A 26,957-nucleotide genomic window follows, 5' to 3' on the forward strand; every position below is an offset into this window, starting at 1 on the left:
CAACACAGCAACAATAGCCCAGCAACAGTAACAACCCAGTAACAGACCGGTGGAGTAGTAATCCAAAAAAAACAAAAGCTTCCAGCTTTTATGAAACAACAATTAATTCTGATTTCAAACAACAAAAGAAAACAGAATATTTTTTTTTAGTTTTTTTTTATATTTGAAAGCTTAAATATTTTTCGGAATTTTCTATCTCTTAAATGTTCAGCCCTTTTCTCTCTCTTATTTTCAGATTTGTTTCTCTCTCCCGTTTTTTTTTTTTGTGTATTTCTTCTCCCCTCTTGTGTTCAAGACTTCACATATATATATCCCATCCCATAAATCAATTAAAATCAATCCCTTTCTCTACCAAACCCATTATCTTCCCACTCATCCCCATTACATTAAATAAATATATCACACCACCCCATTATATTTTGTCCCCCATGCTTTATTTAAAATAATACAAGATTCCCCTTTAATTTAAATCTTGTCCCCCCTTTATATTAAATAATCATATCACAACCCACCCCATTTCATTTTGTCCCCCATGCTTCAAATAAACAATTTCAAAATGTACAATTCCTAAACTACCCCTTCCGATCCTACTGAAATTACCAAACTACCCCTGAACGTATTACAAATTTACCAAACTACCCATCAGCTATAACACATCAATTAATCAAACTTAACCAAAATATAGACAATATGATCAATTTCTAACAATGTTCAAACAACAATATGAACATGGATGAACATCATAACAACAATATCACATGAACATGATTTTAACAACATTTCAACAACAAATCATATGAACACAAATTGAACAACCAAGAATAACTAAAATTTGATTGAACAATATTTTAGCAACAAACAATCCTATTTTCGGATTCAACAACAACAACAAACAAAGTATGAAGATTTCTAAATTCAATCATATTGAACTTAAAATCAACTCTAACAACATTACAACAAACAATTCTTATATTAAACTTTAAACAAGATTATGAGAACAATTCAAGCAATAATCATAAATGGTAAACAAGAAATCAAACTATACAAAATTCGGATTCAAGATCATCCAAACAAAGTATGAACATGAATGAATCTATTTTAAGACAACAAACATGACGGATTAAACGATTAAAACAATATATTCCTTTAATACAACTAAATTCTTTAAACAAATAACAAGATCGACGAAGAAACAATTATGGACTTAAACTTGAACTTAACAATATTAACAATTTCTAACAATACATAAACACATGAAATAAATTGAAGAAATAGTTGATTAAATTTCAATTTGAATCTAACAAACATCAAACTAACAAATACTTACTTAAACAATAATACAAACATGAAATAAACATGAAAACAACTAATTAAACTTCTATTTTGAAATCTGAAAATTAATTTAACAAACAACACATAAACATGAACTAAAAATTAATTCAAACGATAAACAAAACAAACATTTGTTGATTTTAGATCCGAAAACTATCAAAACAAAATAACGGACAAAAATAAAATTCAAAAACTACTAACCGGATTGAAACGAACGAACAAGTGACCAACCAACAACGAACTCGAACAGTGATCGACGACATCGACCAAAACTCATCCATGTGCGCGAACTCGACTGGCGTTGACGCCGAAGTGAAGCAATAGTCGATGCAGCAGCGTGGTTTGTTTTCAACTGTTCGACGTGCACATAGAGTCGTGTGGTCTGGGAGCAGCTGCTTAGTAGAAGGAGGAGAAACAGCATCAACGAACCTTGATGAAGGTAGAAACAACAGCAGCTCGACGGAGGAATTAGTGGCGATAGCCGCGGCGACGAAGAGAAGACGCAGTCGCGACAGCAGCCATGAAACGCGAGCAGCAGTAGAAGAAAGTTGAAGCAATAGCAGCGACAACCATGGCAGCAGCACGAAGAAAATGAAGCTCGCAGAACAGGAGCAGCTGGCCGCGACGGGGTTGTTTGGACGTGACTGAGTTTATGGAGCTAGGAGGAGGAACAGTGTCGACGGTGTGGAGGAGCAGCGGCTACGGTGTGGAGGACGACGAAGCAGTGGCTATGGCTATTCGAGTTGAAGAAGACGAAGTGAGGCAGCAACTAAGAGGATGCTGAAGGAGAAGCAACGGGTAGTCCATGGTCGAGCTTGAGCTTCAATGGAGAAACAACGTTGGGGCGATGGACTGTTGCGTCGTTTGTTTGTGTATGTGTGTGTGAGTGTGACGACGTGAGGGGGTGTTCGTGGTGTGAAGGTGAGTAGCCATGGTTGGCTATGGCAGCCATTGGAGCTTGAAGTTTTGAGGAAGAAGAAAGAGAATAGGGGGGGTGCGGATGCTTTAGGCATTTCTTAGGGTTTTCTTAATTTTTTTTTTTTTATTTTGTTTGTAAAATAAAAGGGGTGTTGGGTTATGGACTGGGTCGACCCAGTTCGAAATGGACTGGGTCGTAGGGAAGGTTGGGCCATTTTTTGGGCCTATGGCTTGAAATCGAAGAAAAGGCCCAATTCCGACTTTCTTTATATTTTCGCTCTCTTTTCTTCTTTTATTTTTCTAAAACTAAATTATAAAAATACTTAAACTATTATTAAGAACTAAATTAAGTTATAAAAGCGCAAATTAATTCCCAATAACAATTAACGCACAATTAAGTATTAATTAAGCATAAAATTGTATATTTGGACATTAAATGCTAAAAATGCAAACGATGCCTATTTTTGTAATTTTTAATTTTTGTAAAACAAATTTAATTACTAACAATTGTAGAATTAAATACTACATGCAAAATGCGACATATTTTTGTATTTTTTTTATTAATTTAGCGAATAAACACGAACAGACAAATACAAATAATTCTTCAAAATATCACAAAATTGCACACCAAAGAAAAATCATTTTATTTTTGAATTTCTTGGGAGTAATTCTCAAATAGGGCAAAAATCACGTGCTTACACTTCTGCTACTCCGCCTTTTTGAGCAGCGTGGTGCACAAGGCATCCTGCATTCACGCAGGATCTGGGTAAGGGCTGCACTATGTTGTAGACATTAATCTATCCTAATACAATGCAAGAACTAGTGACTGCTTCTACGGCTCCGCAACCATATATAAATATCTAATGCAAGAATCAGTGACTGTTTTTACTACTCCGCCGCCATGTATAGATCATATAATTTGTCAATATGACATGGAGTGTGAGGTGGGGATCCACATATCAAAATACTCCTATCCACTAGTCTCGTATCTTTAACAAATCACATCGTACCTTATTCCTTTGCCCTTTGGTTTCTTGAAAAAGCCATCTTGATTGTGGATGATATTTTCTTATGTATCTCTTTTTTATTTTTTGTTCTTTTTGGCCCTTTTGTTTTTGGAATTCCGTCATTTGTAGGCCAAGCATAATATCCACGTCAAATATTTTATGTGGATCAAAACCATGACCGATTTGGCGGGAATTTCATGCCACTTCACTTCCCACCAAAACTTTGAATCAAAACAGAAAAGCAAACAATGCTAATTACTCTCTTGGTCAGAAGCGGATCCAGTAATTAAATTCTATGAGTTCAACTTTTAAAATTTTTAATATTGAACTCATTATATTTTTAAAGTTATTGGTTCAAATCTATTAATTTTGGCAATTTTAATGAATTTTTACACATAAATTTCTACTACGCGTCGAAAGTTATGGGTTCAATTGAACCCGTAGCTACCACATTGCATCCGCCTATGCTGTTGGTTGTGTGATTATAACTGACTATGCATGAAGTTTAAAAAATAAATATAAAAAAATTAAAATTTATAGTCTAAAATAAGACATAAAAATTTGTGTGACTATAAATTATCTTATTAAAAAAAGTTTTTAAAATTAAATTATTTTTAAATATAAAAAAAATAATTCTTTTTGTAAAGAATATGCATAATTTTAGACAGAGGGAGCAAATTTATTTTTGAAATTCGAAAAAGTCATTTTTTATTATTTAAAATCAAAATTAGTAATTAGAAGAATTTTAGAATTTTTACTCGACAACATTTTTGTTCTATTAAAATGGAGTATCAAGTTAATGGTATCTCTTGAAATTCAATAGATTATGTAACGTAAATGTATTTATTATGCAAAAGTCTTCATTGTATAGTCACGTAGGTACCTATGCCATTGATACATAGAATTTTCTTATATCACAATTTTAATGATAACGGGTAGCGAAAACATACAAAAATATGACGAGGCTTCCATAGCTTAGATTCAGGGTGATAGTGCGCACTACAGATACAAATATAATAAGAAGTACCTCTTAATCGATATGTCAAAAACAGAAACATAGTAATAGTAACATCTCTAATTTTTTAGAAAATCGCGGTCTTTTCCATATAATAACGCCAACCAAAGACCGTAAAATTATATATACGGATGGTATAAAAGTATTATATTATTAATGTAATTTAATATTATAGTGAGTAACATATCATTTAATATTGATTAACAATAAATACTTATCAAGTAAATTTATATACAATTATATTTCAGGTTACCTGATTAGTATAAATATTTTTTGTATTATTAGTTTATCTAATTTAAACTCAGAGAATATAATATACCACGGGACATGCAAATCTCACACTGACCACGTTATTTAGTCAATGAAATGAATTAAGACTTAATCATAGTGTAAGAATTATAATAAATGAACTGTAACGAAATTTTAATTGGGAATAAATGAATATTTACAGGGAATTTCAAAAGTCAAAGCAAATAAAATTTAAAAGAAAAGAAAAAACCGGGCAAAAAAACATGTTAATTACCTCCCCCAATTTCCCTAATCATTTTTCCAACAAACTCGAATAGCTGAAAATGAAAATTTGATGTAATTTTTCATGTCCAATTTTCAATTAGGTCAAGGTGGTCAAGCAAAGATTAGTCATGGCATGTGACACGTCCATTAAAGTAATAATCACTTAGCTGTCTGAAATTATACACTAAAATCATGTTTATTTTATTTGTAATAGAAGAATAACTTAATTATTTCTATAGCACTTACAAGGCTACTCAACTAGATTTCTCAAACTTTCAGTAATTAAATACATATTTTACCCTCTAAACTATCACTCTTTATCTTTTAAAATACTTTTTATTATTATATTTTTTGTAAAAATTATGATTTTTTTCTATTTTACTTTATATTTGTTTGACAAATTAGGTCAAATATGTCGTAAAATCAGCATCCCGATTATAATTTATCCGGCCAAAAGTTTAAACGACGCCACCTGAATCCTAAAAATGTTCTCCTATTGTTTGTAGTTTGATTCTAGAAAATTAAGGGTGTTCATGGTTCGATTTGGATCAGTTTTTCACTAAAGATAAATCAAACCAAGTAAGTCGGTTCTTCAAATATTGGAACCAAACCAAACCAATTAAGTTAGATTTTTTAGCGATTCGGTTTTTGTCGGGTTTTTTCTTAAATATGAGACATATACTACCAAACACATATTCCGACGACTATATTTTCACCGTAACACTATCAAACTAATTGCTCTTTGAGAAATATATCATTTACCAAGATATATTAATGATAATTGAATCAAATAGTGATGAATAATTCAAGTACTCAATTAAAAATCGATTATTTTTAACATGAAATAAATTCTTGTACTTAGCACAAGAAAACTATCAATCAAACTTGAATGTAGAGGCAGAGAATTAGATTATTATAATAGCAAAGAACTAGACTAAATGACTAATACGTACCATAAGATTTTAGAATATATATATATATATATATATATATATATATATATATATATATATATGTGTGTGTGTGTGTGTGTGTGTGTGTGTGTAATAATAAATTTAAATAGCTACTTCTACGGTCGGTTTGATTTGATTTTTTTGCGGTTATTTTATGATTAAAACCAAAACTAAAAAGTATCGATTTTTTTGGTCGGTTTTTGTTTTGGTTTGATTTTTCGAGTTTTTATGAACACTCTTATGAAAAATATATTTATATATATATTTTTATTTTTTTGATCGCGATTACTTAACAATTTAAAACGTGGGTGTATGTGGAGAGAGGAGTATTTACCCAGTCTAGTAAATAATTAGGAAAAGGAAATACTATAATATTTCCTATAAATAAGTAGTGGGACAAGAGGGGTTTCTGATGGTAAGCAACCTCCACTTCAGGTTGTGAGTTCGAGTCTCTCCAAGAGAAAGGTATGAAGTTATTGGAGGGAAGGGTGTCGGGTTTCTATTTGAAAACAACCTCTCTACCTCAGGATATCTCAGGATAGGGGTAAGGTCTGCGTACACAGTATATTTAAAATTATACTGGGTTGTTGTAGTTATTGTAAGTATCAGGATAGGGGTAAGGTCTGCGTACACCGTATATTTGAAATTATACTGGGTGGTTGTAGTTGTTATAAGAAGTGGGAGGAAAGAGAAGAGGAAATACCCAGTCTTTGATTTGTTGCGACAGTATATTATTATATAATATAGAGAGAAATACCATCACCAAACCAAGAACTCGTTTTCTCTGTATATATATACACACATATACATACATATATAATATAGAGAGAGGAAGAAATTTCTCAGTTCTGAAAAGGGGATTTTGAAACTGTTGTTTGTCTCTGGTACTGAAGAAATTAAAAGTTGAATGAAATGAAATTGAACACAGAAAAGAATATGGAATGGCCTACAGTTTTGGATGAATATGAAAAACTTGTTTTTCGTATGACTACTCCCAGGTATTATATCCCCTTCGTTTTTTTTTTTCTATAATTTTCTCCAATTTATTCATGTTTTTTAATCCAATAATAATTGGTTCAGTTTCACCACTGTAATGAATTTGCTCTGTTTTTAGCCCTGCTTTTCTGCTCAAATTATGCAAGTTTTCATTTTTTGTATCTTTTGGAAAGTTTCTCTCGGAAATTTCGTTGATTTTGTAAGTATTTTTTCAGTAGTTTTATCAGTAAGACTTTCTTACATTTGTCCCAAGTTTTAGTCAAATTTTAACTTCCTGTCTCCTTCCATCTCAATTTATGTGACGTTATTCGACTGGACACAGAGCTTAAGGAAAAAAAAGGGTTGAAACTTGTTTCTAGAACAGGTTAGAATGGGAGCTTGGAGCAATTGTAAAGGTGTCTCTATGCTACCTATAGGTCATAGGTTCGAGTCATAGAAACAGTTACTAATGCTTGCATTAATGTGGGTTGTCTACGTCACATATCTTGGGGTGCGGCATCCTGTATTGAATGCGAGATGCTTTGTACATCGGGTTGCCCTGTTTCTAGAACATGCCAATATTTGTGTTGCTATAAACCAATCTCATTAAGGCTAAATAGAAGTTTATAAGTTATTTTTTTTTGTAAATATAAAAGGTATCAAATTTTTAGCACACACATAGCATCACATGAATTGGGATGAAGGGAGTACTTAATAACCCAAATTTCAAAATTTGCAATATTTATTTCAAATTAGTGTTCCTTTTCTGATTAGTCTTTGTCAATTCTGCTTCAGGGTCATGATCGACAATGCTGGTTGTTCAAACGCCACCCGCATTATGGTAAGCCACCTTTGTTGTAGTCCTTGAATTTCTTAGTTAGTCAATTAACTATGCCTCAAGCCCCCGGACTTTGCTCTAGTGGTAAGAACTAAGAAGCACATGATGTGTGGTTTAGCCGCAGGTGATGGATCAAACCCGTTGCGTACAAAAGTCTGTGTTTCAGCGGAAAAGGGTAGAGGGATGGGCCTATAATCCACCCTCGAGAACTTTTCCATTTTGTCGGGAAAAAAAAAGAATGAAAGAAACTAACTATGCTTCAACCTTGAATTAGTTGACCTATACAATGCAATTGTCAAGCTAACATGCCCTTTCTTTTATCGGGATTTAGCCAGCTATACTTTACAAATTATATAGGCCGAGTTTAATTTTGAGTCAGAATGTCTGTAAATTATACTTAATTTCATTTTAACTAGTCTTAATCTTTTCAGTTTTGATGTCGTGATATTTACAGATTGATAGTGCGAGGAAACATGGAATTCTTCTTGAAGCAGTTCAAGTTCTCACAGATCTGAATCTTTCAATCAAGAAAGCTTACATCTCTTGCGATGGTCAATGGTTTATGGACGGTGAGTGCAATCCATTGAACCTTTTGGCTGCATATTTTAATAAATTAGGCACACATTAGCTGCTTAATTGCCTTAAGTTATAGGCTCAACAGCATTTCCAGTAACTTGTTTTTACTGTTTCAATTCTTTGTGGTCTGCAGTTTTTCATGTTACTGACTTGGATGGTAACAAGTTAACAGACGACAGTGTCATCAGTCACATCAAACAGGTATATTTATATAGCAGTAATTTGAACAGTAATTGCGTTAAAACTATGTTATTTGGATCCTTTAGTTGTGTTTGTATCAAATTCTCATGACATATATTTGGGTAATTCGTGGAGATTTTTCAAAATATACTACTCCTGCCGTCCCATTTTGTATGGCGGTGTTTGACTCGTCATGGAGTTTAAGAAAGAAAAGAAAACTTTTGAAACTTGTGGTCGAAAAAAACCATCGATATTTGTGTGGCTATAAATCAATTTATTAAAAGTAAAGGGAAATTTTAAGATAAAAATTTCTAAATAAGGAAAGTGACATGCTTCTTTACTAAAAAAGAAAGAGTGCTTCATAAATTGGGACAGAGGGAGTAAAATTACTCGTACTGAAATACTTACTTATAGCCGTATCGGGTTAACTTAGATTATGAAGATACTTGAATACAAGTCTTTAGGCTAAATCCAAACTCTTTGCTATTGTTGAACAGTCCCTGGGAAGAACCTATTATGCAAGTTCAAAAAGTTGTGATGGCTTGACAGCTCTGGAATTAACTGGTACCGATCGTATTGGCCTTCTATCTGAGGTTTTTGCTGTACTATCAGATTTACAATGCAACGTTGTTGAAGCTAAAGTGTGGACTCACAATGGCCGAATTGCCTCCCTAATTTATGTGAAGGAAAGCCATACGGGGTTCCCCATTGAGGATTCCCAGAAGATTGACAGAATCAAAGCTCGTCTAAGGAATGTGCTTAAGGGTGATAATGATATTCGTAGTGCTAAAACATCAGTTTCTATGGATGTCACACATACAGAAAGAAGACTTCACCAAATGATGTATGCAGACCGTGATTATGAAAGAAAGCCGATGATTAGGACTAGCAATGACACGCCAGTAGTATCGGTGATGAACTGCTTGGAAAAGGGTTATTCTGTGGTAAATATTCAGTGCAAAGATCGAACAAAGCTTTTATTTGATCTTGTTTGCACGTTAACAGACATGCAGTATGACGTGTTCCATGCCACAGCTAATACAGCTACGGATAGGGCATACTTGGTATATATTCCTTTAACCGAACTGTCTTGCTTTTCTAATTTATGTTGGATGAATTGTACATTATCTCAACTTTGTCACAATCTTGACTCAGGAATTCTTCACTAGGCATACGGATGGAACCCCAATTAGTTCGGATGCTGAAAAGCAGCGTGTTATTCTATGTCTACGAGCTGCAATTGAAAGAAGAACATCTGAGGTATTGTGCTCCTCCATTTTCACTCTGTGAAAACGAACATTCAATTATACATTTTCTCAAGAGTGTTAAGAATTAAAAATGTATCCAATGTCTAGAGTCAACGAGTTCAGAATGGATGTGATGTCTTATATCTACACGTTTAAATCATTTTTATATATGATAAGTACTTCGAGACAAAAGTAGTGGACTCGCCTCTGTTTAGGATGTGCTTCTAACATAGTACTCCAATTCTGATCTCAGGGAGTGAGGCTTGAGCTAAGCACTGGAGACAAACGAGGATTATTGTCCAATGTAACAAGAACTTTCCGAGAAAATGGCCTAAATGTGACAAGGGCTGAGATATCAACCACAGGGGAATTGGCTCTAAATATGTTCTACGTAACAGATGCAAGGGGGAATCCAGCCGATTCAAAGATCATTGAGGCTGTTCGGCAAAAGATTGGATTGAGTGACTTGAAAGTGAAGGAATTTCCATTGGTCAATCATCAAAAGGTTGATAGAGACGACCCGACAGCTGGTGTAGGTGGGGCTATGTTGCTGTCACTTGGTAGCATATTCAGAAGGAATCTCTACAACTTGGGATTGGTCAATTCATATTCTTGAAGCAAGAAGAATGAATCTTAGCATACCAACTTACCAAAAAGAAGATTGCGAGAAGTTCATATTCCTCGGAATTCACACTATGGAAGTCTCAAAGGACACCTATTTTCAGTGATCAAGTTATATTCTTGAAGCAAGAAGAATGAATCTTCTCATGCCAACTTACAAAAAGAGAATGCGAGAAGTTCATATTCCTCCGAGTTCACATTGTGGAAGCCTCAAAGGACAACTAATTTCGGTGGCCTGTGTACATAGCTTAAAGATTATTGTAAAGTCATTAGTTGTTTTAACAGTAGGCGGATGGTATTTGACTGTTTGAGGCCACCTTTTGCCCACCATATTGGATAGCTAGGAACAGTTAGAATTTGAAACATAGAGCAGGAGACAAAAGCAATGTAACATAAAGGCTGTTTGGCCAAGAATGGGTTTACAACAACAACAACGACTCAATTCCAAGCAACTTGAGGTTGGCTTACATGAATCTTCACTGTCTACGCGCTCCTTTTAACCAGTGGATGGATATGCAACAATAATGCCTCAATCCCGAGAAAAGTTGAGGTTGGCTACATGAATTTTCATTGTCTTTGTCCCTCCATTTAAGCAAACGACTGGTAAGCAACAACAATGCCTCAATTCCGAGCAAGGTGGGACCGGTTACATGAATTTTTACTGTCTATGTCGCTCCATAATCTTGAAAAAATTGTAAATAACTTGTTACAGCAGATAAAACTACACTAATTTGTGTAAAAAAATTTATCTTATCAATTTATATAATCCATCTGCTATTTTAGGCGGCTATTAATAATTTGGCATATAAGTCGTCCTTTTCAGAATATTAAATGTTTATTATTGGATACGATTATGAAGTTAGTATTGCATTATCCGGCAAAGTAAATGACTCCAAACTAGCACTTTTGTAGTTTGTCCATTTAGAGCTAGCAATTTCTTTGAGAATATATGCTTTACTTCTGTCTTTATCCAACACTCAATAATTTTTTATTTTCATTTTATATAGCTTATATTTACAAATTGAAAAATAATCTTTTTGCAAAGATGGTTGTTTAATACTTTCTCTTTAGTCTTAGTTTGTTCCCAGTCGGCTGAGTGAAATTAAAAAATAGTCAGATCTACAAGCGGTATTGAAAAATAGTCACAGTTTCAAAAGTAATCGAAAAGTTTAGCCATTTTTCGTGTAAAGATAAATCTGAACGAAAACACTGTTCAAAATCCGAAAAATATTCCAGCATTATATACTGGGGTTCGAATTTTTTACATGTGAACTTCTAGTATAATATACTGGAATTCCAACATAGTATATTGGTCCAGCACAATATGCTAGAAATTCATACACAGGTGCTCCAATCTCTAGTATATTATACTGGAACTGTCCGTGTTGTAGCAAAATAATGACTATTTTTCAATGACTTTACAAACGCTGACTATTTTTCAATTACCAGTCCAAAAACTGGCTAACTCGTGCTATTTTTACTACCGGCTGGGCTATGTAAATGAGCTTTTCCTTTTAATGCACAATAAAATAAGGAACAAAAGGAGTAAATAAAAAAAAACATTTTTAAGAAAAGAAAAGTAGGAACAAGGCAGTTTCCTTTGTTAACTTTTCTTAACCAAATTTCTTGAGAAAGTCTTCAGCTTTTAATACTCCTAAGGAATTCATTAATTCAATAACAAATAAAGCTGAATTATAAGTTTATTTAATATATTAAATTTGTCACTTGTTCCTAATATTTGTCCCAATAGGGATTTCAAATTGCAAGGAATCAAGATATTATGGTGGTTCAATTGATCGGCTATCTGAACTTTTACCTTGTTGGTGTAATTCGATTTTTCGCTTTATATTTTCCTCCCATTTTTCTTGTGAATAAGAGCCCTGACGTAACTTGCAAAGTTGATGTCATGTGACCAGGAGGTCAGGAGTTCGAGCTGCAGAAACAGCCTCTTGCAAAAATGCAGGGTAAGACTGCGTACAACAGACCCTTGTGGCCCGGCCCTTCTCAAACTCCACACATAGCAAAAGCTTAGTGCATTGGGTTGCCCTTTTATTCCCTGTGTATAATAAAAAATAAAACAAATTTGCGAGGAATCTTTTACATCCTCAATTTGGCATCCACCATTTAATTCATACCTAGTAGCAAGTGTTGATAAAAGGGCATCTTCTATAAACAATGTCCCAAAAGGATGCTCTTGTCGCATCTTTTGTTAATGGCACTATCCTATGTATATCGGCTAGAGAAAATATACAATAAATTCAATTGGCTATTTATGTAACGATCCCAAAATTCTTTGTGTGAGGCTTACTATGTTATAAAAATGAAATGGGCTTTGTTTCATCCAATTAGCCTCATGCATTACAGTACAGTGGCCCTTCCAAGTTGGATAGTGATCAACACCGGCCTGTTATGAAAGAACACAAAATAAAAATAATAGCAAGATTTACAACTGATAATTGAAAAATAGCCATAGTTTCAAAAGTAAACGAAATTTAGCCATTTTCATGTAAATATAAAACTTGAACAAAAACATCCTTAAAATCAGGAAAAATTCCAGCATAATATGCTAGAGTTCGAATTTTTTTTTACATATGAAATTCCAGCATAATGTGCTGAAGTTCCAACATAATATGTAGAAGTTTATAGGCAGGAGCTGCATAATCTAGCATATTATGCTGGAACTTTCATATGCTGGAATTCCAACATAATATGTTGGAAGTTTACATGCTAGCTTCATAATCCAATATATTATGCTGGAACTTTTCATATTTCAACATAATAGTAGCTATTTTTCAATGATTTTGCAAATGATGGCTATTTTTTAATTACCAGTTCGAAAACTGGCTAGCCCGTGCTTTTTTTGCCAAAATTGTCGAGGACAACGGATTGGATCGAAAACTGGGGTATAACCAAATTCCTAGTCCAAACAACATGTCAAATTTACAGCTTACTTTTCGTAGGTTGTGTACATAGACTATGCATTGATTGTAATGGTTATACACATATTATATATAAATTTTTTATATAAAATATATGTTCATTGTTATTTTTAGTTTAAGCGGTTAGATGAACGATTGTTTTGATTCTTCTACCTTTTTTTTTGTTTCTTTTAAACAACTATTGGATAGAAAAATATTGGAAATTTTACACCCTATAAAAAATCTTAGTACCCTATTTATTTTAAATAAATACTATTTTAAAAAATTATATTATATAGCTACCTTTTACCCTTTATAGCAAAATATCTAATTATAGTTATATCCTACACTTAAGGCACCATATACGCTAAATAATATTTCTCTCTCTCCCTTTTCAAATTTTCTCTCACATAATCACGGTAAATTTCACAAACCACGTTCTCTCTCTCTCTTTTTGTATACACTTTACTCTTTTCTCCCACAAACCCACGATTCAGACTTCTTCTCCCACCCAAATTCGCTAGGTCTCACCCATTATCACTCTCCAGTTAGTTTCTCTCTAAAATCATGGTTTTATTCCTGATACAAGTTCTTGGGGTAAGTATTTAGCTTCTTAGATTTTGATACAATTATTTAGTTTCTTCGATTTTGATACAGATTTTTGTTTGCTTCTTAAACAATAACCATTGTTATTGTTTACTCATCAGAAAGCTTTCGTTTTTCTCTCCAATGTCGGATTCAACGTCACACGAGATGGTAACCAGAGGTATACCCACCAAAATTCTCAATTTGATGGGCCCTCTTTCTCGTTGCAAATAACTCAAACGGAGTCGAAATTTGCATGTGTATCAGCAACTACAACTTCAGAGAGAAGAACTAAATTACACAATGACAAATCGAAAGAAGTCCAAGTTGAGAAATCTTCAAAAGAAACAAAAAGTCCAGTTGCGAAAAAGAGGAAAAAACCTATGCATGATTCTGCATGTGTCAAGGTTAAGGAAGTTGATGCAAAAAAAACCTCGAACACATGGCACGAAAAGGTAATTGTTATTGTATCAATATGCATTCAAAGTTGTTGATGTGCTTTAGGGGTACATTGATATATTCATAATTATTCATGTGATTTTATATGTATGATGATGTATTCATAAGTATTAAAACAATCTAAAACTCATTTGCACATTTACAATGTCATTAACTGAGTTATACTTACTTGAATATTATATGTTGTATTTAAATGTATTTAGATGTATTCAAATTTACATTCACTGTATTTTCGTACTTTATTACAGTTTCCTTGCATGTTGTATGTAGATATTCATTGTTTTGTACTAAATAGTATTAATATATATTTCAATATTTAACTGTATCTTGTTGTATTTATATGTTTTCATAACACTTAATGAGTTTATGTATTGATGATGAATATGAAACCTTTTTTAAATTCTTGTTTGTATGCAGGAAATTAAACTATTTGTGAAACACCCGCCAAGATTATCACCGCATATTTGTTCATATACAAACACAAACATAGTATCCGATCTCAAAGAAAAGCTTACTCCAGAACAGTATAAACTATTAAGTTCTACTTGTTTCGGAAGTGTCCTTGATATGGATCAGTGTGAGGTACAACATTAGCTCTTCAGGTGCTTCATAGTTTTGCAGTTAGAAGGAAGTACTGATGACGTATTTTCAATATACGTAAATGGTACAACAATTTCCTTCTCAATCAAGGAGTTTTCCCTCGTCATTGGTCTCAAATATGTTGGCGATCCACGTGAATTTAAGTTCAACAGAGAGGTGCCCAACCGTATTGTTCAGACATACTTTGGTGGTTCAAAGCTGGTTAAAAAGGAAGCTTTGTTGTCATGCTTTGATGAAAAGAAATGGGGTGATGGCAATGATGGGGATGCCATCAAGATAGCATTGTTGTATCTCATACACACATGGATATTCTCATCAGAGAAGAAAACCACAATCATCCCACAACTACATTTTGACTTGGTCGAGAGTAGGAGATACTCTAATTATCCATGGGGTACTTTTGCATTCAGCAGCCTTATTAAATCTATTAGTAAGAAAATGGATTATCACAAGAAGTACTATAGGATTGCTGGTATGCCTCTCGCCATGCAAGTTTGGTTTTATGAGTGTTGTTCAAAGGTTGACCCCAAAATTGCAAAGCGCCTTGGTAATCGGGTACCCAGATTGCTCAATTAGAGAACCATTGTCAATCAATCGACTTATGTGAAATACCATATATTTTTAATAAGGGTGTATTGGTCATTAGCATAATAATAATAATAATAATAATAATAATAATAATAATAATAATAATAATAATAAGAAACTAACTAAAAAATAAAACAAAACAAATCAAAAGGGGGGAGGGGACAAGGAATTTAAGACAAAGGGTCGAAGCCCATAATAAACATCTGCCCTAAAATATTAAAAAGAGTTAGGGGATTAAGCAGAAGCTTCAGGAAACGAGAAAAATACAAAAGCAGGGAAGGAAAGAAAGAGAAAAGAAGAAAAGAGAGGAGGAAGAAGAAAGCTTTGGACAAAGGCTTTAAGAAGAACTGGGGGTTGAAATTGAATCCTTCGGCTCAAGAGGTTAACCTTCTTCTTATCAGTTGAATTATTTTACTATATCTACGCGATTTCATGTAGTACAAAAGAATTTCATATCAATTATTTATAAATAAATAAATAATTACTATGGACAGTAAGGCTATAAAGGTTTGGTTTAGGTACTGATATGTCTAATTTTTGAGGAATAAAGTATACTAAATAGTTTGAAATTGATAGAATTATGGACTAGTTCTATGATTAAATATAAATCCATAAATTAAGACTCAAACATGAACCCTGATGATTGAGTTTTCTAAAATAGCTATGAATTAGCCTAAATAAGGAAATTAACATGAGATCGATATTATGTAATTATAGATTGATTGGAGAAATTTGTACGCATTGCTCGAGGCGAAGCATTTGGTATTTCGACACGAGTACTGTGAGTCATAATCTTACCGCAATTTGTGTTTTCATAACTTGCATGATTTACACATAATTTTTAATATGAATATGTTACCGATTATTTTAAGTTGCACGTAGGACAAGTCTTTTACTTGATATGATACCGAAATAGTTATTTGAGAAGATTACCGTTGTTTTAAATATTTTCGTTGTCAGTAGATCTGTTTTACCGTTACTTGAATTTACTGTTATCGAAAAGAAATTATATGATTTGGTAAGAACCGAAATGCCCTATATTGTTTTAAAATATTTTCTATGAGTATATACGGATTACAGAGATAAGTATAAATGGGAGTAGACATTGAAGGATCCCGTAGCTAACGGCGGGTTCGTTAGATTTGGTGCACCTTGTAATTACAGATTACCGTTATAGCCCTCGCTAGTGGGAAGGTGGAACTAGCATACCATTACCGATTTTCCTCGAGTATGGACTACTGTTATATTTGACTTCTTGCGAAGAAGTTCACAGTTATACCAATTACATGATCCATTCATTGAAACCTCCCAAATGTGAATATTGATATAAGACAGTGGTTCCCGAGCTTATTACCGAACTGTTAATTGTGTTATACTACAAGAAAAGCATGACGAGACTGAAAATTATTTATTGTTTCTGAAAGGGCATTTTTATGTTATTTTTTGTTTAATATACTAGTATGTTTTCTGACTCGTCCCCAATAAAAACGGTTGTGGTTAAGTGTTATTACTCACTGAGCTAGCGACTCATTCCCCGCTAATTGTTTTTCACAGATACAGCAGTTGACGCAGGCGAGGATTTCGTTAATTAGAGCGCACATGTTGATATTTCCCGGTGAGCCTCGCACTTGTTCGCGTGGGCAGAGATTTTATTTATTGTTATGGACTTTTCATTGAACTCTTAGAGTCGCTCCATAGTCATTATTTTAGTGTCGTAAGTGTTCTTTTGTTATTATAGTCTTATATTGAGTATCGTTCTCATTTATCAAAGTTGGAGATAAATTTGTATTTGTAGTAGTTAGTTGGTGGTTTAGTTATGGTGGAGACTTGTATTGGTTAATTGACAAATTATCAATTGTTTGGTATGATATTAGGATATTTGGTTGTTGATTTGAGACAGGAAAATATTTGGGATGGTCCAAAAACAGGGAAAATTTTGTCCGATTTTCTGTAAAATTACCGATGAGGCTTACTTGGGAGCACTTGCTCCTAAGCGCCAGTCACAATCCTAAATTGGTTCGTGACAAAGTTGGTATCAGAGCTTAGAATTTGAGTCCCGAGACATGGAGCAATGTTTAGTAGAGTCTTGTTCATGGGTATGTAGGTGACCATACTTATGATCTTGAGGCTACTGAACATCTAGGAATGTTTTCCCTTCTTTTATTCTTTGATCGTGTGTTGAGATAACTTGAGATTGACCTTGGAATATTTCTTTCGCAGATGGCTAGGACACGCACACCCTCATCTGATGGACGTGGTGCTGGACGTGGTGCTACCAGGGGTGGCGGTCAAGTTGGGGTTCATCAAACTAGAAGACAGACTGCTCCTCAACCTCAAGTTGGGAACATGGGTCAAACCCAAGCTGTTATGCCAGATCAAGTGCAAGAGCAGGGAGTTCAGAATGCTCCACTGATCGCAGCCTACTCCGCACTACTAATTATGTAGCGAGAGAGGGTCGGAGCAGCTTTTACCCGATTTTGGGTCAGGATCAATTTTCACAGAGAGCTAGAATTGGAGTGGTGTATCTATTTAGCTTAGGATTGCGTAGAGTTCCAAATTACACTTCTTATCATTTTTGGGTTTTTCTTTATAATTCTACTTTTAACAAACTACAAATTGTAAATTAAGCTAAGAGTTAAATGCTACGAGTTGTTCAAATAGTTTAAAGGGCACTAGGGTAGTGACATCCGCCTAGGTGGTCAATTGACGGGTACTTGAGTCTAAGGCACAATTGACATGATTGAGGAGTATGATATAACTGTTACACTACTTTACCCACTCTACACCTCTTGGTGGTTCAAGTGATTTTGCCCAATTGACTTTCTCAAGACCAACTGGGTATGCAAATTTGCACAAGCAACTAGGGTTTAAGTCGGGTATTACTCTCTCGAGGTTTAACCCTTTAATTGGGGCTATCAATCTCTTGATTACGCCTCAATTCCTTGTTGGATCAATTTCGGAGACTTAGGCTCCATTTCTCAAGAAGAGCCCTAGTCAACTAAACACAAACTAGTGTTTGCAACCACTAATTCAGTAATTAACCATGAAATTGACCCAAATATCAAACACTCATAATCAGTTTAGCCCTAAAATACAAGACCCATCAATTACCCATACTAGGGTTGAGCCACAACCCTAGCTATGGGGTCTAGCTACTCATATTCAAAGAAGAAAAATAAGAAATAGATGAAGATAAACAAATATTAATTAATTGCTAAGCTAAATACAAAGATTCAATGATGAAATGTAGTTAAAGTTGCCAAAAATGACTAAGAAAAGTCAACCCACGAGCGCGCAACTATGCTATTACAATATCTGATGACCTAAAAATGGAAAAGGGATCTATTTATACTAAGCTGAAAAATCTAGACAAAAATGCCCCTGTGGGGTTAGTGCGGACCGCACAAAATGGACTGCGGCCGCATTAGGACTCTTGGATCCAAAATCCAGTTCTCTGAACTCAGGCTCCGCGAACCGCACAGAATGGACTGCGGACGCGGTGACTTCTAGTGCGGTCCGCACAAAATGGATTGCGGACCGCATTGGCTTGAAAGCTCCAAACTGCAACTTCTCTGAATCTTGGCTCTGCGGACCGCACAGAATGCTAGTGCGGCCGCATGGATTCCAGTGCGGCCGCATGGATTCCAGTGCGGTCGCATTACCTTTTAGCCTAAATACCTGCTCTTTGAACCTCCCAGTGCAGACCACACAAAGTGGTGTGCGGACGCACTGAACCTATTTTGCCTGAGCTTGTCTTGTCTTTGGTACTTGTGCAAGTTTCACTCCTTTTGAGCCGATCTTTGATATCTTGTCACTTTGTTGATCAAACCTGCTATCAAGCACAACTTATGAGTCTTTTGGGACTATTTTGTATGAGTTTCTAATCAAAGCATGAGCAAGAAGGAGTATAAAATGCGTCAAAATCCCTAGTTATCATCCACCACCAGTGCCAACTGTTGTACCTACTATTGCCTTACTTGCAGATGCAGTGACAAGGTTATTGAATATGTTAGAGGCATTGATGCCTACTCAGGGAGGAAGTTCAGCTCCTCGGGCTACTTTACAGACACAAGCACCTGCACAGACTCGGACTTTCGGGAATAAGGAAGTATCCCTACAAGAGTTTCTGAAATTGAAATCACTAAAATTCACAGGTTCCGATAATTTAGCAGATCCTCAAAGTTTCTTGGTTGGGACACTTAAGGCACTACGTGCTCTTGGATGATCTAGTGAGAGAACCGTGGAGCTCGCAGCATACAAACTAGAGGATATGGCCAACACATGGTATGAAACGGTATTGGTAGGAAGGCCAGCATGAGCACCACCACTGACATGGGACGAGTTCACTAAGTTGTTCAAGAATCATTTTCTTCCAGACAGTCTGATGCAACAATATGCTAGAGACTTTGAGAGATTGGTTCAGACTCCAAATATGGATGTGTCAACATATAACACTAAGTTCTGTAAGCTGGATATATATGCTCCTCATTTAGTGCCTACCGAAGAAGCTCGAGTTCAGAGGTTTGTTGATGGATTGGTTGGTCGTCTATACACTGTAGTAGCCCCACATATGAAGACTTTATCCTACTCTAATGTAGTCAACCTTGCTAGAAATATTGAAAACAAGGGACGTGAGGAGCGTGCAGCTAGTGATTTACGTAAGAAGGCCAAGACATGAGGCATTTTCAATGGTGGTATTAGTGAAAATAGAAGAGCAGGAAATCAGGGACAACAACAACAACAGGGTTCTCAGACAGGGACACACATGTCTTCACAGTCCACATACAGACCACATTACAGACAAGGTAATAGGGGACCATCATCTTTTGGACATCATAATTCTGGGCAGATATATGCCACTACTCCAGTCTGCCAAACTTTTGGTAGATTACATTTGGGCCAATGTCGTGTTCTAACTAGAGAGTGCTTTCGGTGTGGTCAGTTGGGACATCACTTGAGGGATTGCCCTCAGCCTCTGAGAAATTTCAACCAGGCTTCTATTCAGTCAGCTGCACCGACTCAGACTACTCGTAATACTTCAGGTGCTATAGGTACAGGAAATAGAGGTCGAGGTGTTGGAGAACGTGCTACCGTGAATCAAGGACAAGGCAATGCTGGTAGAGGTCAATCGAGAATTTTTGCATTTACTAGACAGGATGCTCAGGCCTCGAATGCAGTGGTTACAGGTATTCTTTCTGTCTGTTCATTTGATGCACTTGCGTTGATTGATCGGGGATCTACTCACTCCTATGTGTCCTCGTACTTTGCTTTGAGATTTAGTAGATAGCCTGAGCTATTGAATGATCCTTTTCTAGTTGCTACTCATGTTGGAGAGTCTCTATTAGCTGAATACGTGTATCGTGCTTGTCAAATCCGGGTTGAGGGTAGAGATACTCTAGCTGACCTTATTGTACTTGATATGATTGACTTTGACATGTTGATGGGAATGGATTGGTTATCTTCTTGCTATGCTATAGTCGATTGTCATGCAAAGATAGTTAAGTTTGAGATATTAAATGAACCCAGTTTTATTCTAATAAGGAGTCAGGTCCTAGAGACTTGCAAAATTGTATCTTTTATGAAGGCTCAATGACTTCTGAAGAAAGGTCCCAGAGACTTGTATCTTTTCTGATGTATTTCCTGAGCATTTACCAGGATTGCCTCCAGTACGAGAAATAGACTTTGGTATTGATTTGCTACCTGACACACAGCCCATATCGATACCCCCATATCGAATGACACCAGCAGAGTTGAGGGAGCTAAAGCAATAATTACAAGATTTGTTAGATAAGGGTTTTATTAAACCTAGTGTATCACCATGGGGTGCACCAGTACTGTTCGTAAAAAAGAAAGACGGATCCCTAAGAATGTGCATTGACTACAGGCAGTTGAACAAGATAGCAATACGTAATAAATATCCCTTGCCTCGTATAGATGACATGTTTGATCAGTTACAAGGAGCTGCCCACTTTTCAAGATTGACCTCCATTCTGGTTATCATCAACTTAGAGTCAAAGATGAAGATATTTCTAAGACTGCTTTCAGAACTCGATACGGGCACTGTGAGTTTCTTGTGATGCCTTTCGGACTAACAAATGCTCCAGCTACATTCATAGATTTGATGAATAGGGTGTTCAAGCCGTTTCTGGATAGATTTGTAATAGTATTGATGACATATTGATATATTCTCTTAGCCAAAGAGAATACGAGAATCATCTCAGGACTGTGTTGCATACATTACGAGAACATCGACTTTATGCTAAGTTATCGAAGTGTGAATTCTGGCTAGACTCGGTAGCATTTTTGGGGTATGTTGTATCCAAAGATGGAATTATGGTAGATCCTAAGAAAACCGAAGTTATGCAGAAATGACCTGGACCTACTTCTCCTACAGAGATTCTCAGTTTTTTAGGCTTAGCAGGCTATTACAGGCATTTTGTGCAGGATTTCTCTAGAATAGCAGCGCCGATGACCAAGCTAACACAGAAAAATGCAAAGTTTCAGTGGACGGAGGAATGTGAGCAGAGCTTTCATAAGCTCAAAGCGTGTCTGACAACTGCACCAATATTAGCCTTATCATCAGGTTTTGGAGGATTTTCAGTATTCTGTGACGCCTCGAGGGTAGGATCAGTATGTGTTCTCATGCAAAATGGTCATGTTATTGTTTATTCTTTGAGACAATTGAAAAGGCACGAGCAAAACTATCCTACACATGATTTGGAGATGACTGTAGTGGTATTTGCTCTAAAAATTCGGAGACATTATCTATACGGTGAAACTTGTGAGATTTATAATGACCATAAAAGTTTGAAGTATATCTTTCAGTAGAGAGATCTAAATCTTCGGCAACATCATTGGATGGAACTACTCAAAAACTATGATTGTTCTATTTTGTATCATCCTGGAAAAGCCAATGTGGTGGCTGATGCATTGAGTAGAAAATCTATGGGGAGTTTGGCAGATATAGCCCCTGCAAAGAGACTTTTGGCATAAGATATTCAGAGACTAGAAGATACATGTATCGGATTTAGTGTCGGAAATTCAGAGGCATTGTTGTCTTGTGCTCAAGCTAAGTCTTCATTAGTTGGGCGCATTAAGGCCACCCAATATGAGGATGAATGATTATGCAAATATAGAGATGAGGCCTTAGTTGGTAAAAGAAAGGATATGATTGTTGAAAGTGATGGTGTTCTTCAAATGGGTGACAGGCTATGTGTAGCAGACGCAGATGGGTTGAGACATGCTATTCTTAAAGAAGCTCACAATACTAAATACAATATACATCCTAGATCCACAAAAATGTACCATGACCTGAAGAAATTTTATTGGTGGGAAGGTATGAAGACAAATGTTGCTAACTTTGTTTATAGTTGTTTGACTTGTCAGCAGGTCAAGGCTGAGCATCAGCGACCCACAGGACTACTACAACAAATTGAGATTCCAGAGTGGAAATGGGAAAGAATTACTATGGATTTTGTCACCGGGATACCACGAGCCCTTAGAGGTTATGACTTGGTATAGGTGATTGTAGATCGACTGATGAAATCAGCACACATTTTGCCGGTAAAGACTACATATGGTGGAGTCAGGTATGCACAGATATTTATGAACGAAATTGTCCGACTTCATGGAGTTCCAGTATCCATCATCTTTGATAGAGGATCACAGTTCACTTCACGCTTTTGGAAATCTTTTCAAGAAGCATTGGGTACACGAGTAGATCTTGTTACTGCATTTCTTCCACAGACAGACGGGCAGTCTGAACGTACTATTCAGATCTTGGCGGATATGTTGAGAGCTTGCATTCTTGAGTTTGGAGGTAAATGGGACACTTATCTACCTTTAGCTAAATTTGCTTACAACAATAGCTTCCAGTCCAGTATTCAAATGGCACCGTACGAAGCATTATATGGTAGAAGATATCGTTCTCCTATCGGATGGTTTGAAGCTGGTGAGACTAACTTTTTGGGACCCGACTTAGTACAAGAAGCTATGGACAAAGTCCAGTTGATCAGACAGAGATTTCTTACAGCTCAAAGTAGACAAAATTCTTATGCTGATAAGAGAAGAAGAGATTTAGTGTTCACAATTGGAGATAAAGTGTTCTTACGAGTCTCTCCCATGAAAGGTGTGATGCGATTTGGGAATAGAGGCAAGTTGAGCCCCAGGTTTATAGGACCGTATGAGATACTAGACCGAGTGGGAGCTGTGGCTTATCATTTGGCATTTCCTCCTGAGTTGTCCTTTATTCATCCATTTTTTCATATCTCAATGTTAAGTTGTAACGACCCGACCTGTCATTTTTAGCATTTTCATCATGTTTAGATATTTGAAGTCCTGAGTAGCGTTGTTTTGTGTATTATGACTTGCGAGAGTGGTCAATTTTTATTTTCAGATGATTCAAAATTTAATTGAAAGAATAATTCATGTTTTGGAAGAGTAAGTTGAATAAATGGACCGGATGATAAAATATGTGTAAATGATCCTGAAATGGATTTTTGATGATTCCAATAGCTCTGTATGGTGATTTTGGACTTAGGAGCGTGTCCGAAATTCTTGTTGGAAGTCTATAGTTAAATTAGGCTTGAAATGACGAAAATAGGAAATTTGAGTTTGGAAGTTTGACCGGGGAGTTGACTTTTTGATATCGGGGTCGAAATCCAGTTCTGAAATTTTTCATAGCTCAGTTATACATTTATGAGTTGTGTACAAAATTTGAGGTCAATCGGAGTTGATTTGATAGGTTCCGGCATCAAATGTAGAATTTGGAATTTGTTAGTTTTGAATAGGCTTGAATTGGGGTGTGATTCATGTTTTAGTATTGTTCAATATAATTTGAGATATCGACTAAGTTTGTGTCATATTATGTGACTTGTTAGTATATTTGGTTGGGGTCCTATGGGCTCGGATGAGTTTTGGAAGAGTTTTTGGAAGAAATTGGATTTTTAAGCATAAACATGTAATGATCCAAAGGTCCATTTTTAGTTCTAGAGATCGAAATTTGATTTCGAGACTTAAATTTTTATAATGAATTATAGGAGCGATCTGGAAAGTTTGGTCTAATTTCGTCAAGTCGCGATTGGGTTTTTAACGTGAAATATGAGTTAATTATTTAACGAGCAAAATGGGTATCGCACTAAGCAAACGAACTCCAAATTGAGTTTCGATTAAAGGAATAGGTCCGTATTATTATTTGTGACTCATAGGAACAAGAATCGTCGAATTCCGAGTTCGTATGATGGAGTTAGAGCATTTTTAGTAAAATTAAAGACTGGTGGTGCAGCAGGATCTGGTGCGCACCTTTAGCGACCGGATTTGACACTTTTAGCGACGGGAATGGGGCCTTTAGCGACCAGAATCGTGTTTTTAATGTTGTTCTGGTTTTTTTTACCCGTTTTAACATTTTTGGGCGAAAGAACACGGCCTAGGGCGATTTTTGAGCAAGAAATCATGGAAAATCTTGAGGTAAGTCACTTGTGATCATTTCTACTCCATAATATTGAATTATCATCGAATAATCCGATTAGATTACATGTTTTTGAGGTGTAAATTGAGGATTTGGACCTAGGGATTTGAAAATAAGATTTGAAGATTTGGAGGCCGAGTTGTTATCGGAATTTAGTAATTTTGGTATGGTTGGACTCGTGGTTGAATGAGATGTCGGATTTTGTGAGTTTCGTCGGATTCCGAGATGTGGACCCCACAGGCAATTTTTAGTTAAATTTCGGATTTTTTTGTGAAAAATTAATATTTTTACATGGAATTAATTTATATAAATTGTATTGACTGAATCACATTAATTGTGGATAGATTCAAGGCGTTCAGATGCCGATTTACGAGGCAAGGGCATAGCAGAATAAAGAACTTCACGGTTTGAGATAAGTAACTCTTTTAAACTTAGTGCTGAGGGTATAAACCCCGAATTATGTGTTATGTGATTGATGTTGAGGTGACGCGCGTGTGGGCGTGCACCCTGTGAATGATGACTCTCTTATTTCCAGGACACTGTGTAGTGGTCCTACTTTGTTGATATATGTGTATTCACCATGTGATAAGTAAATTGAGTTGTACATTATGCTAGATATCATGTCTAGGCTTTATGCCAATATTGTTGAGACCGATAGTGGTCGTTTCTTGCTGTCATCTCACTGATTTTATTGATATTTCGTACTCAGTCATATTCATGTATTCATATAATGTCTCAGTCTCAATTGTTATTATTGATACATTATATTATTATTTTTGGGCTGATTTTCATGACATTGTGAGCCCGTGAGCGAGACTGGAGAGATTGATGATTGAGTGAGGCCGAGGCTAGATTGTGAGATATTGATACTATAGCACGTGAGTTGTCCGTGCAGCACGTGAGTTGTCCGTGTAGATACTGATATTGATACTATAGCATGTGAGTTGTCCGTGCAGCTTTTAGCGCTTGGGCTGTAGGAGCCCCTCCGGAGTCTGCACACCCCTAGTGAGTGCAGTCGACTATAAATAAATGAATCGGGTTGCACGCCGCAACGAGCCTTCGGGCTATATATATATATGGATCGGGTTGCACGCCGCAATGAGTATAGTACAGTGCTGAGTGATTGAGAGTGTTGAGTATTGGCAAGGTAAAAGATAATGCGAGGCAGTGAGATTGAGTACTCTGAGAGTGTGAGTAGATGAGTTCATTACTGAGAGGCATTGCATTTGGCATGTGTACTTGAGATATATGCATAGAGTTGCATTTCTTTATGCTGCCTGGTTTTGGTGACATTCATGATTTTACGTGTATCTTGACATGTAGGCATAGTGATGTACTTTCTTCATGCCATTTGAAAAATGAAATCTCCTATTTTGAAAGAAAGTTTTATGGAAAAATCACAGTTTTCAGACTTACTCATATTTTGGTGATTTCAGTGAAAAGATTTTACTGTTATACTTAAAAAGAAAATGCTTATTTTTTTCTGAACTGTGAACGAGCTGAGCATTTTATTATTAATTTATTCTTTGTGTTGCTTATGAATATTGTTGTGAAGTATTACTGGATGTGGGTATGGACCCTAACCTTGGTACAAGCCCGTCACTGCTTTCAACCTGAGTTTAGATTTATTGCTTATTGAGTACATGAGATCAGTTGTACTCATACTACACTTCTTGCACATTGCGTGTTGTTGATAGACAAGTAAGAAAGCTACGATCAAAGGAAATTACATTCGTTAAAGTTTTGTGGAGAAATCATACAATTGAAGAAGCTACTTGGAAAGTAGAAAAAGATATGCAAGCGAAGTATCCCCATTTGTTTCAGTCTACAGGTACATACTTGAGCTAAATTCGGAGACCGAATTTCATAAGGTGCGGAGGATGTAATACCCTATATTTTTAATAAGGGTGTATTTGTCATTAGTAAAATAATAATAATAATAATAATAATAATAATAATAATAATAATAATAACAATAACAATAAGAAACTAACAAAACAAAACAAATCAAAAAAAAAGGGGAGGGGAGGGGAGGACAAGGAATTTAAGACAAAAGGCCGAAGCCCATAACAAACATCTGCCCTAAAATATTAAAAAGGGTTAGGGGATGAAGCAGAAGCTTCACGAAATGGGAAAAATACAAAAGCAGGGAAGGAAAAAAATAGA

The 26,957-nt window shown here is 35.6% G+C and overlaps 1 protein-coding gene across 1 annotated transcript; it reads left to right on the forward strand.

Annotated features, from left to right (window-relative positions):
• Positions 1 to 6,484: 6,484 nt before the first annotated feature.
• Positions 6,485 to 10,949, forward strand: LOC104229755 (ACT domain-containing protein ACR8-like). The gene is made up of 7 exons (XM_009782455.2): positions 6,485 to 6,736; positions 7,509 to 7,554; positions 8,006 to 8,120; positions 8,261 to 8,328; positions 8,805 to 9,371; positions 9,463 to 9,567; positions 9,808 to 10,949. The coding sequence occupies exons 1-7, from the start codon at positions 6,651 to 6,653 to the stop codon at positions 10,168 to 10,170; spliced, it is 1,350 nt and encodes a 449-aa protein (XP_009780757.1). The 5' UTR covers positions 6,485 to 6,650; the 3' UTR covers positions 10,171 to 10,949.
• Positions 10,950 to 26,957: the final 16,008 nt, after the last annotated feature.

Source organism: Nicotiana sylvestris, chromosome 12 (assembly GCF_000393655.2).
Source record: "Nicotiana sylvestris chromosome 12, ASM39365v2, whole genome shotgun sequence".
NCBI classification, from domain to species: Eukaryota; Viridiplantae; Streptophyta; class Magnoliopsida; order Solanales; family Solanaceae; genus Nicotiana; species Nicotiana sylvestris.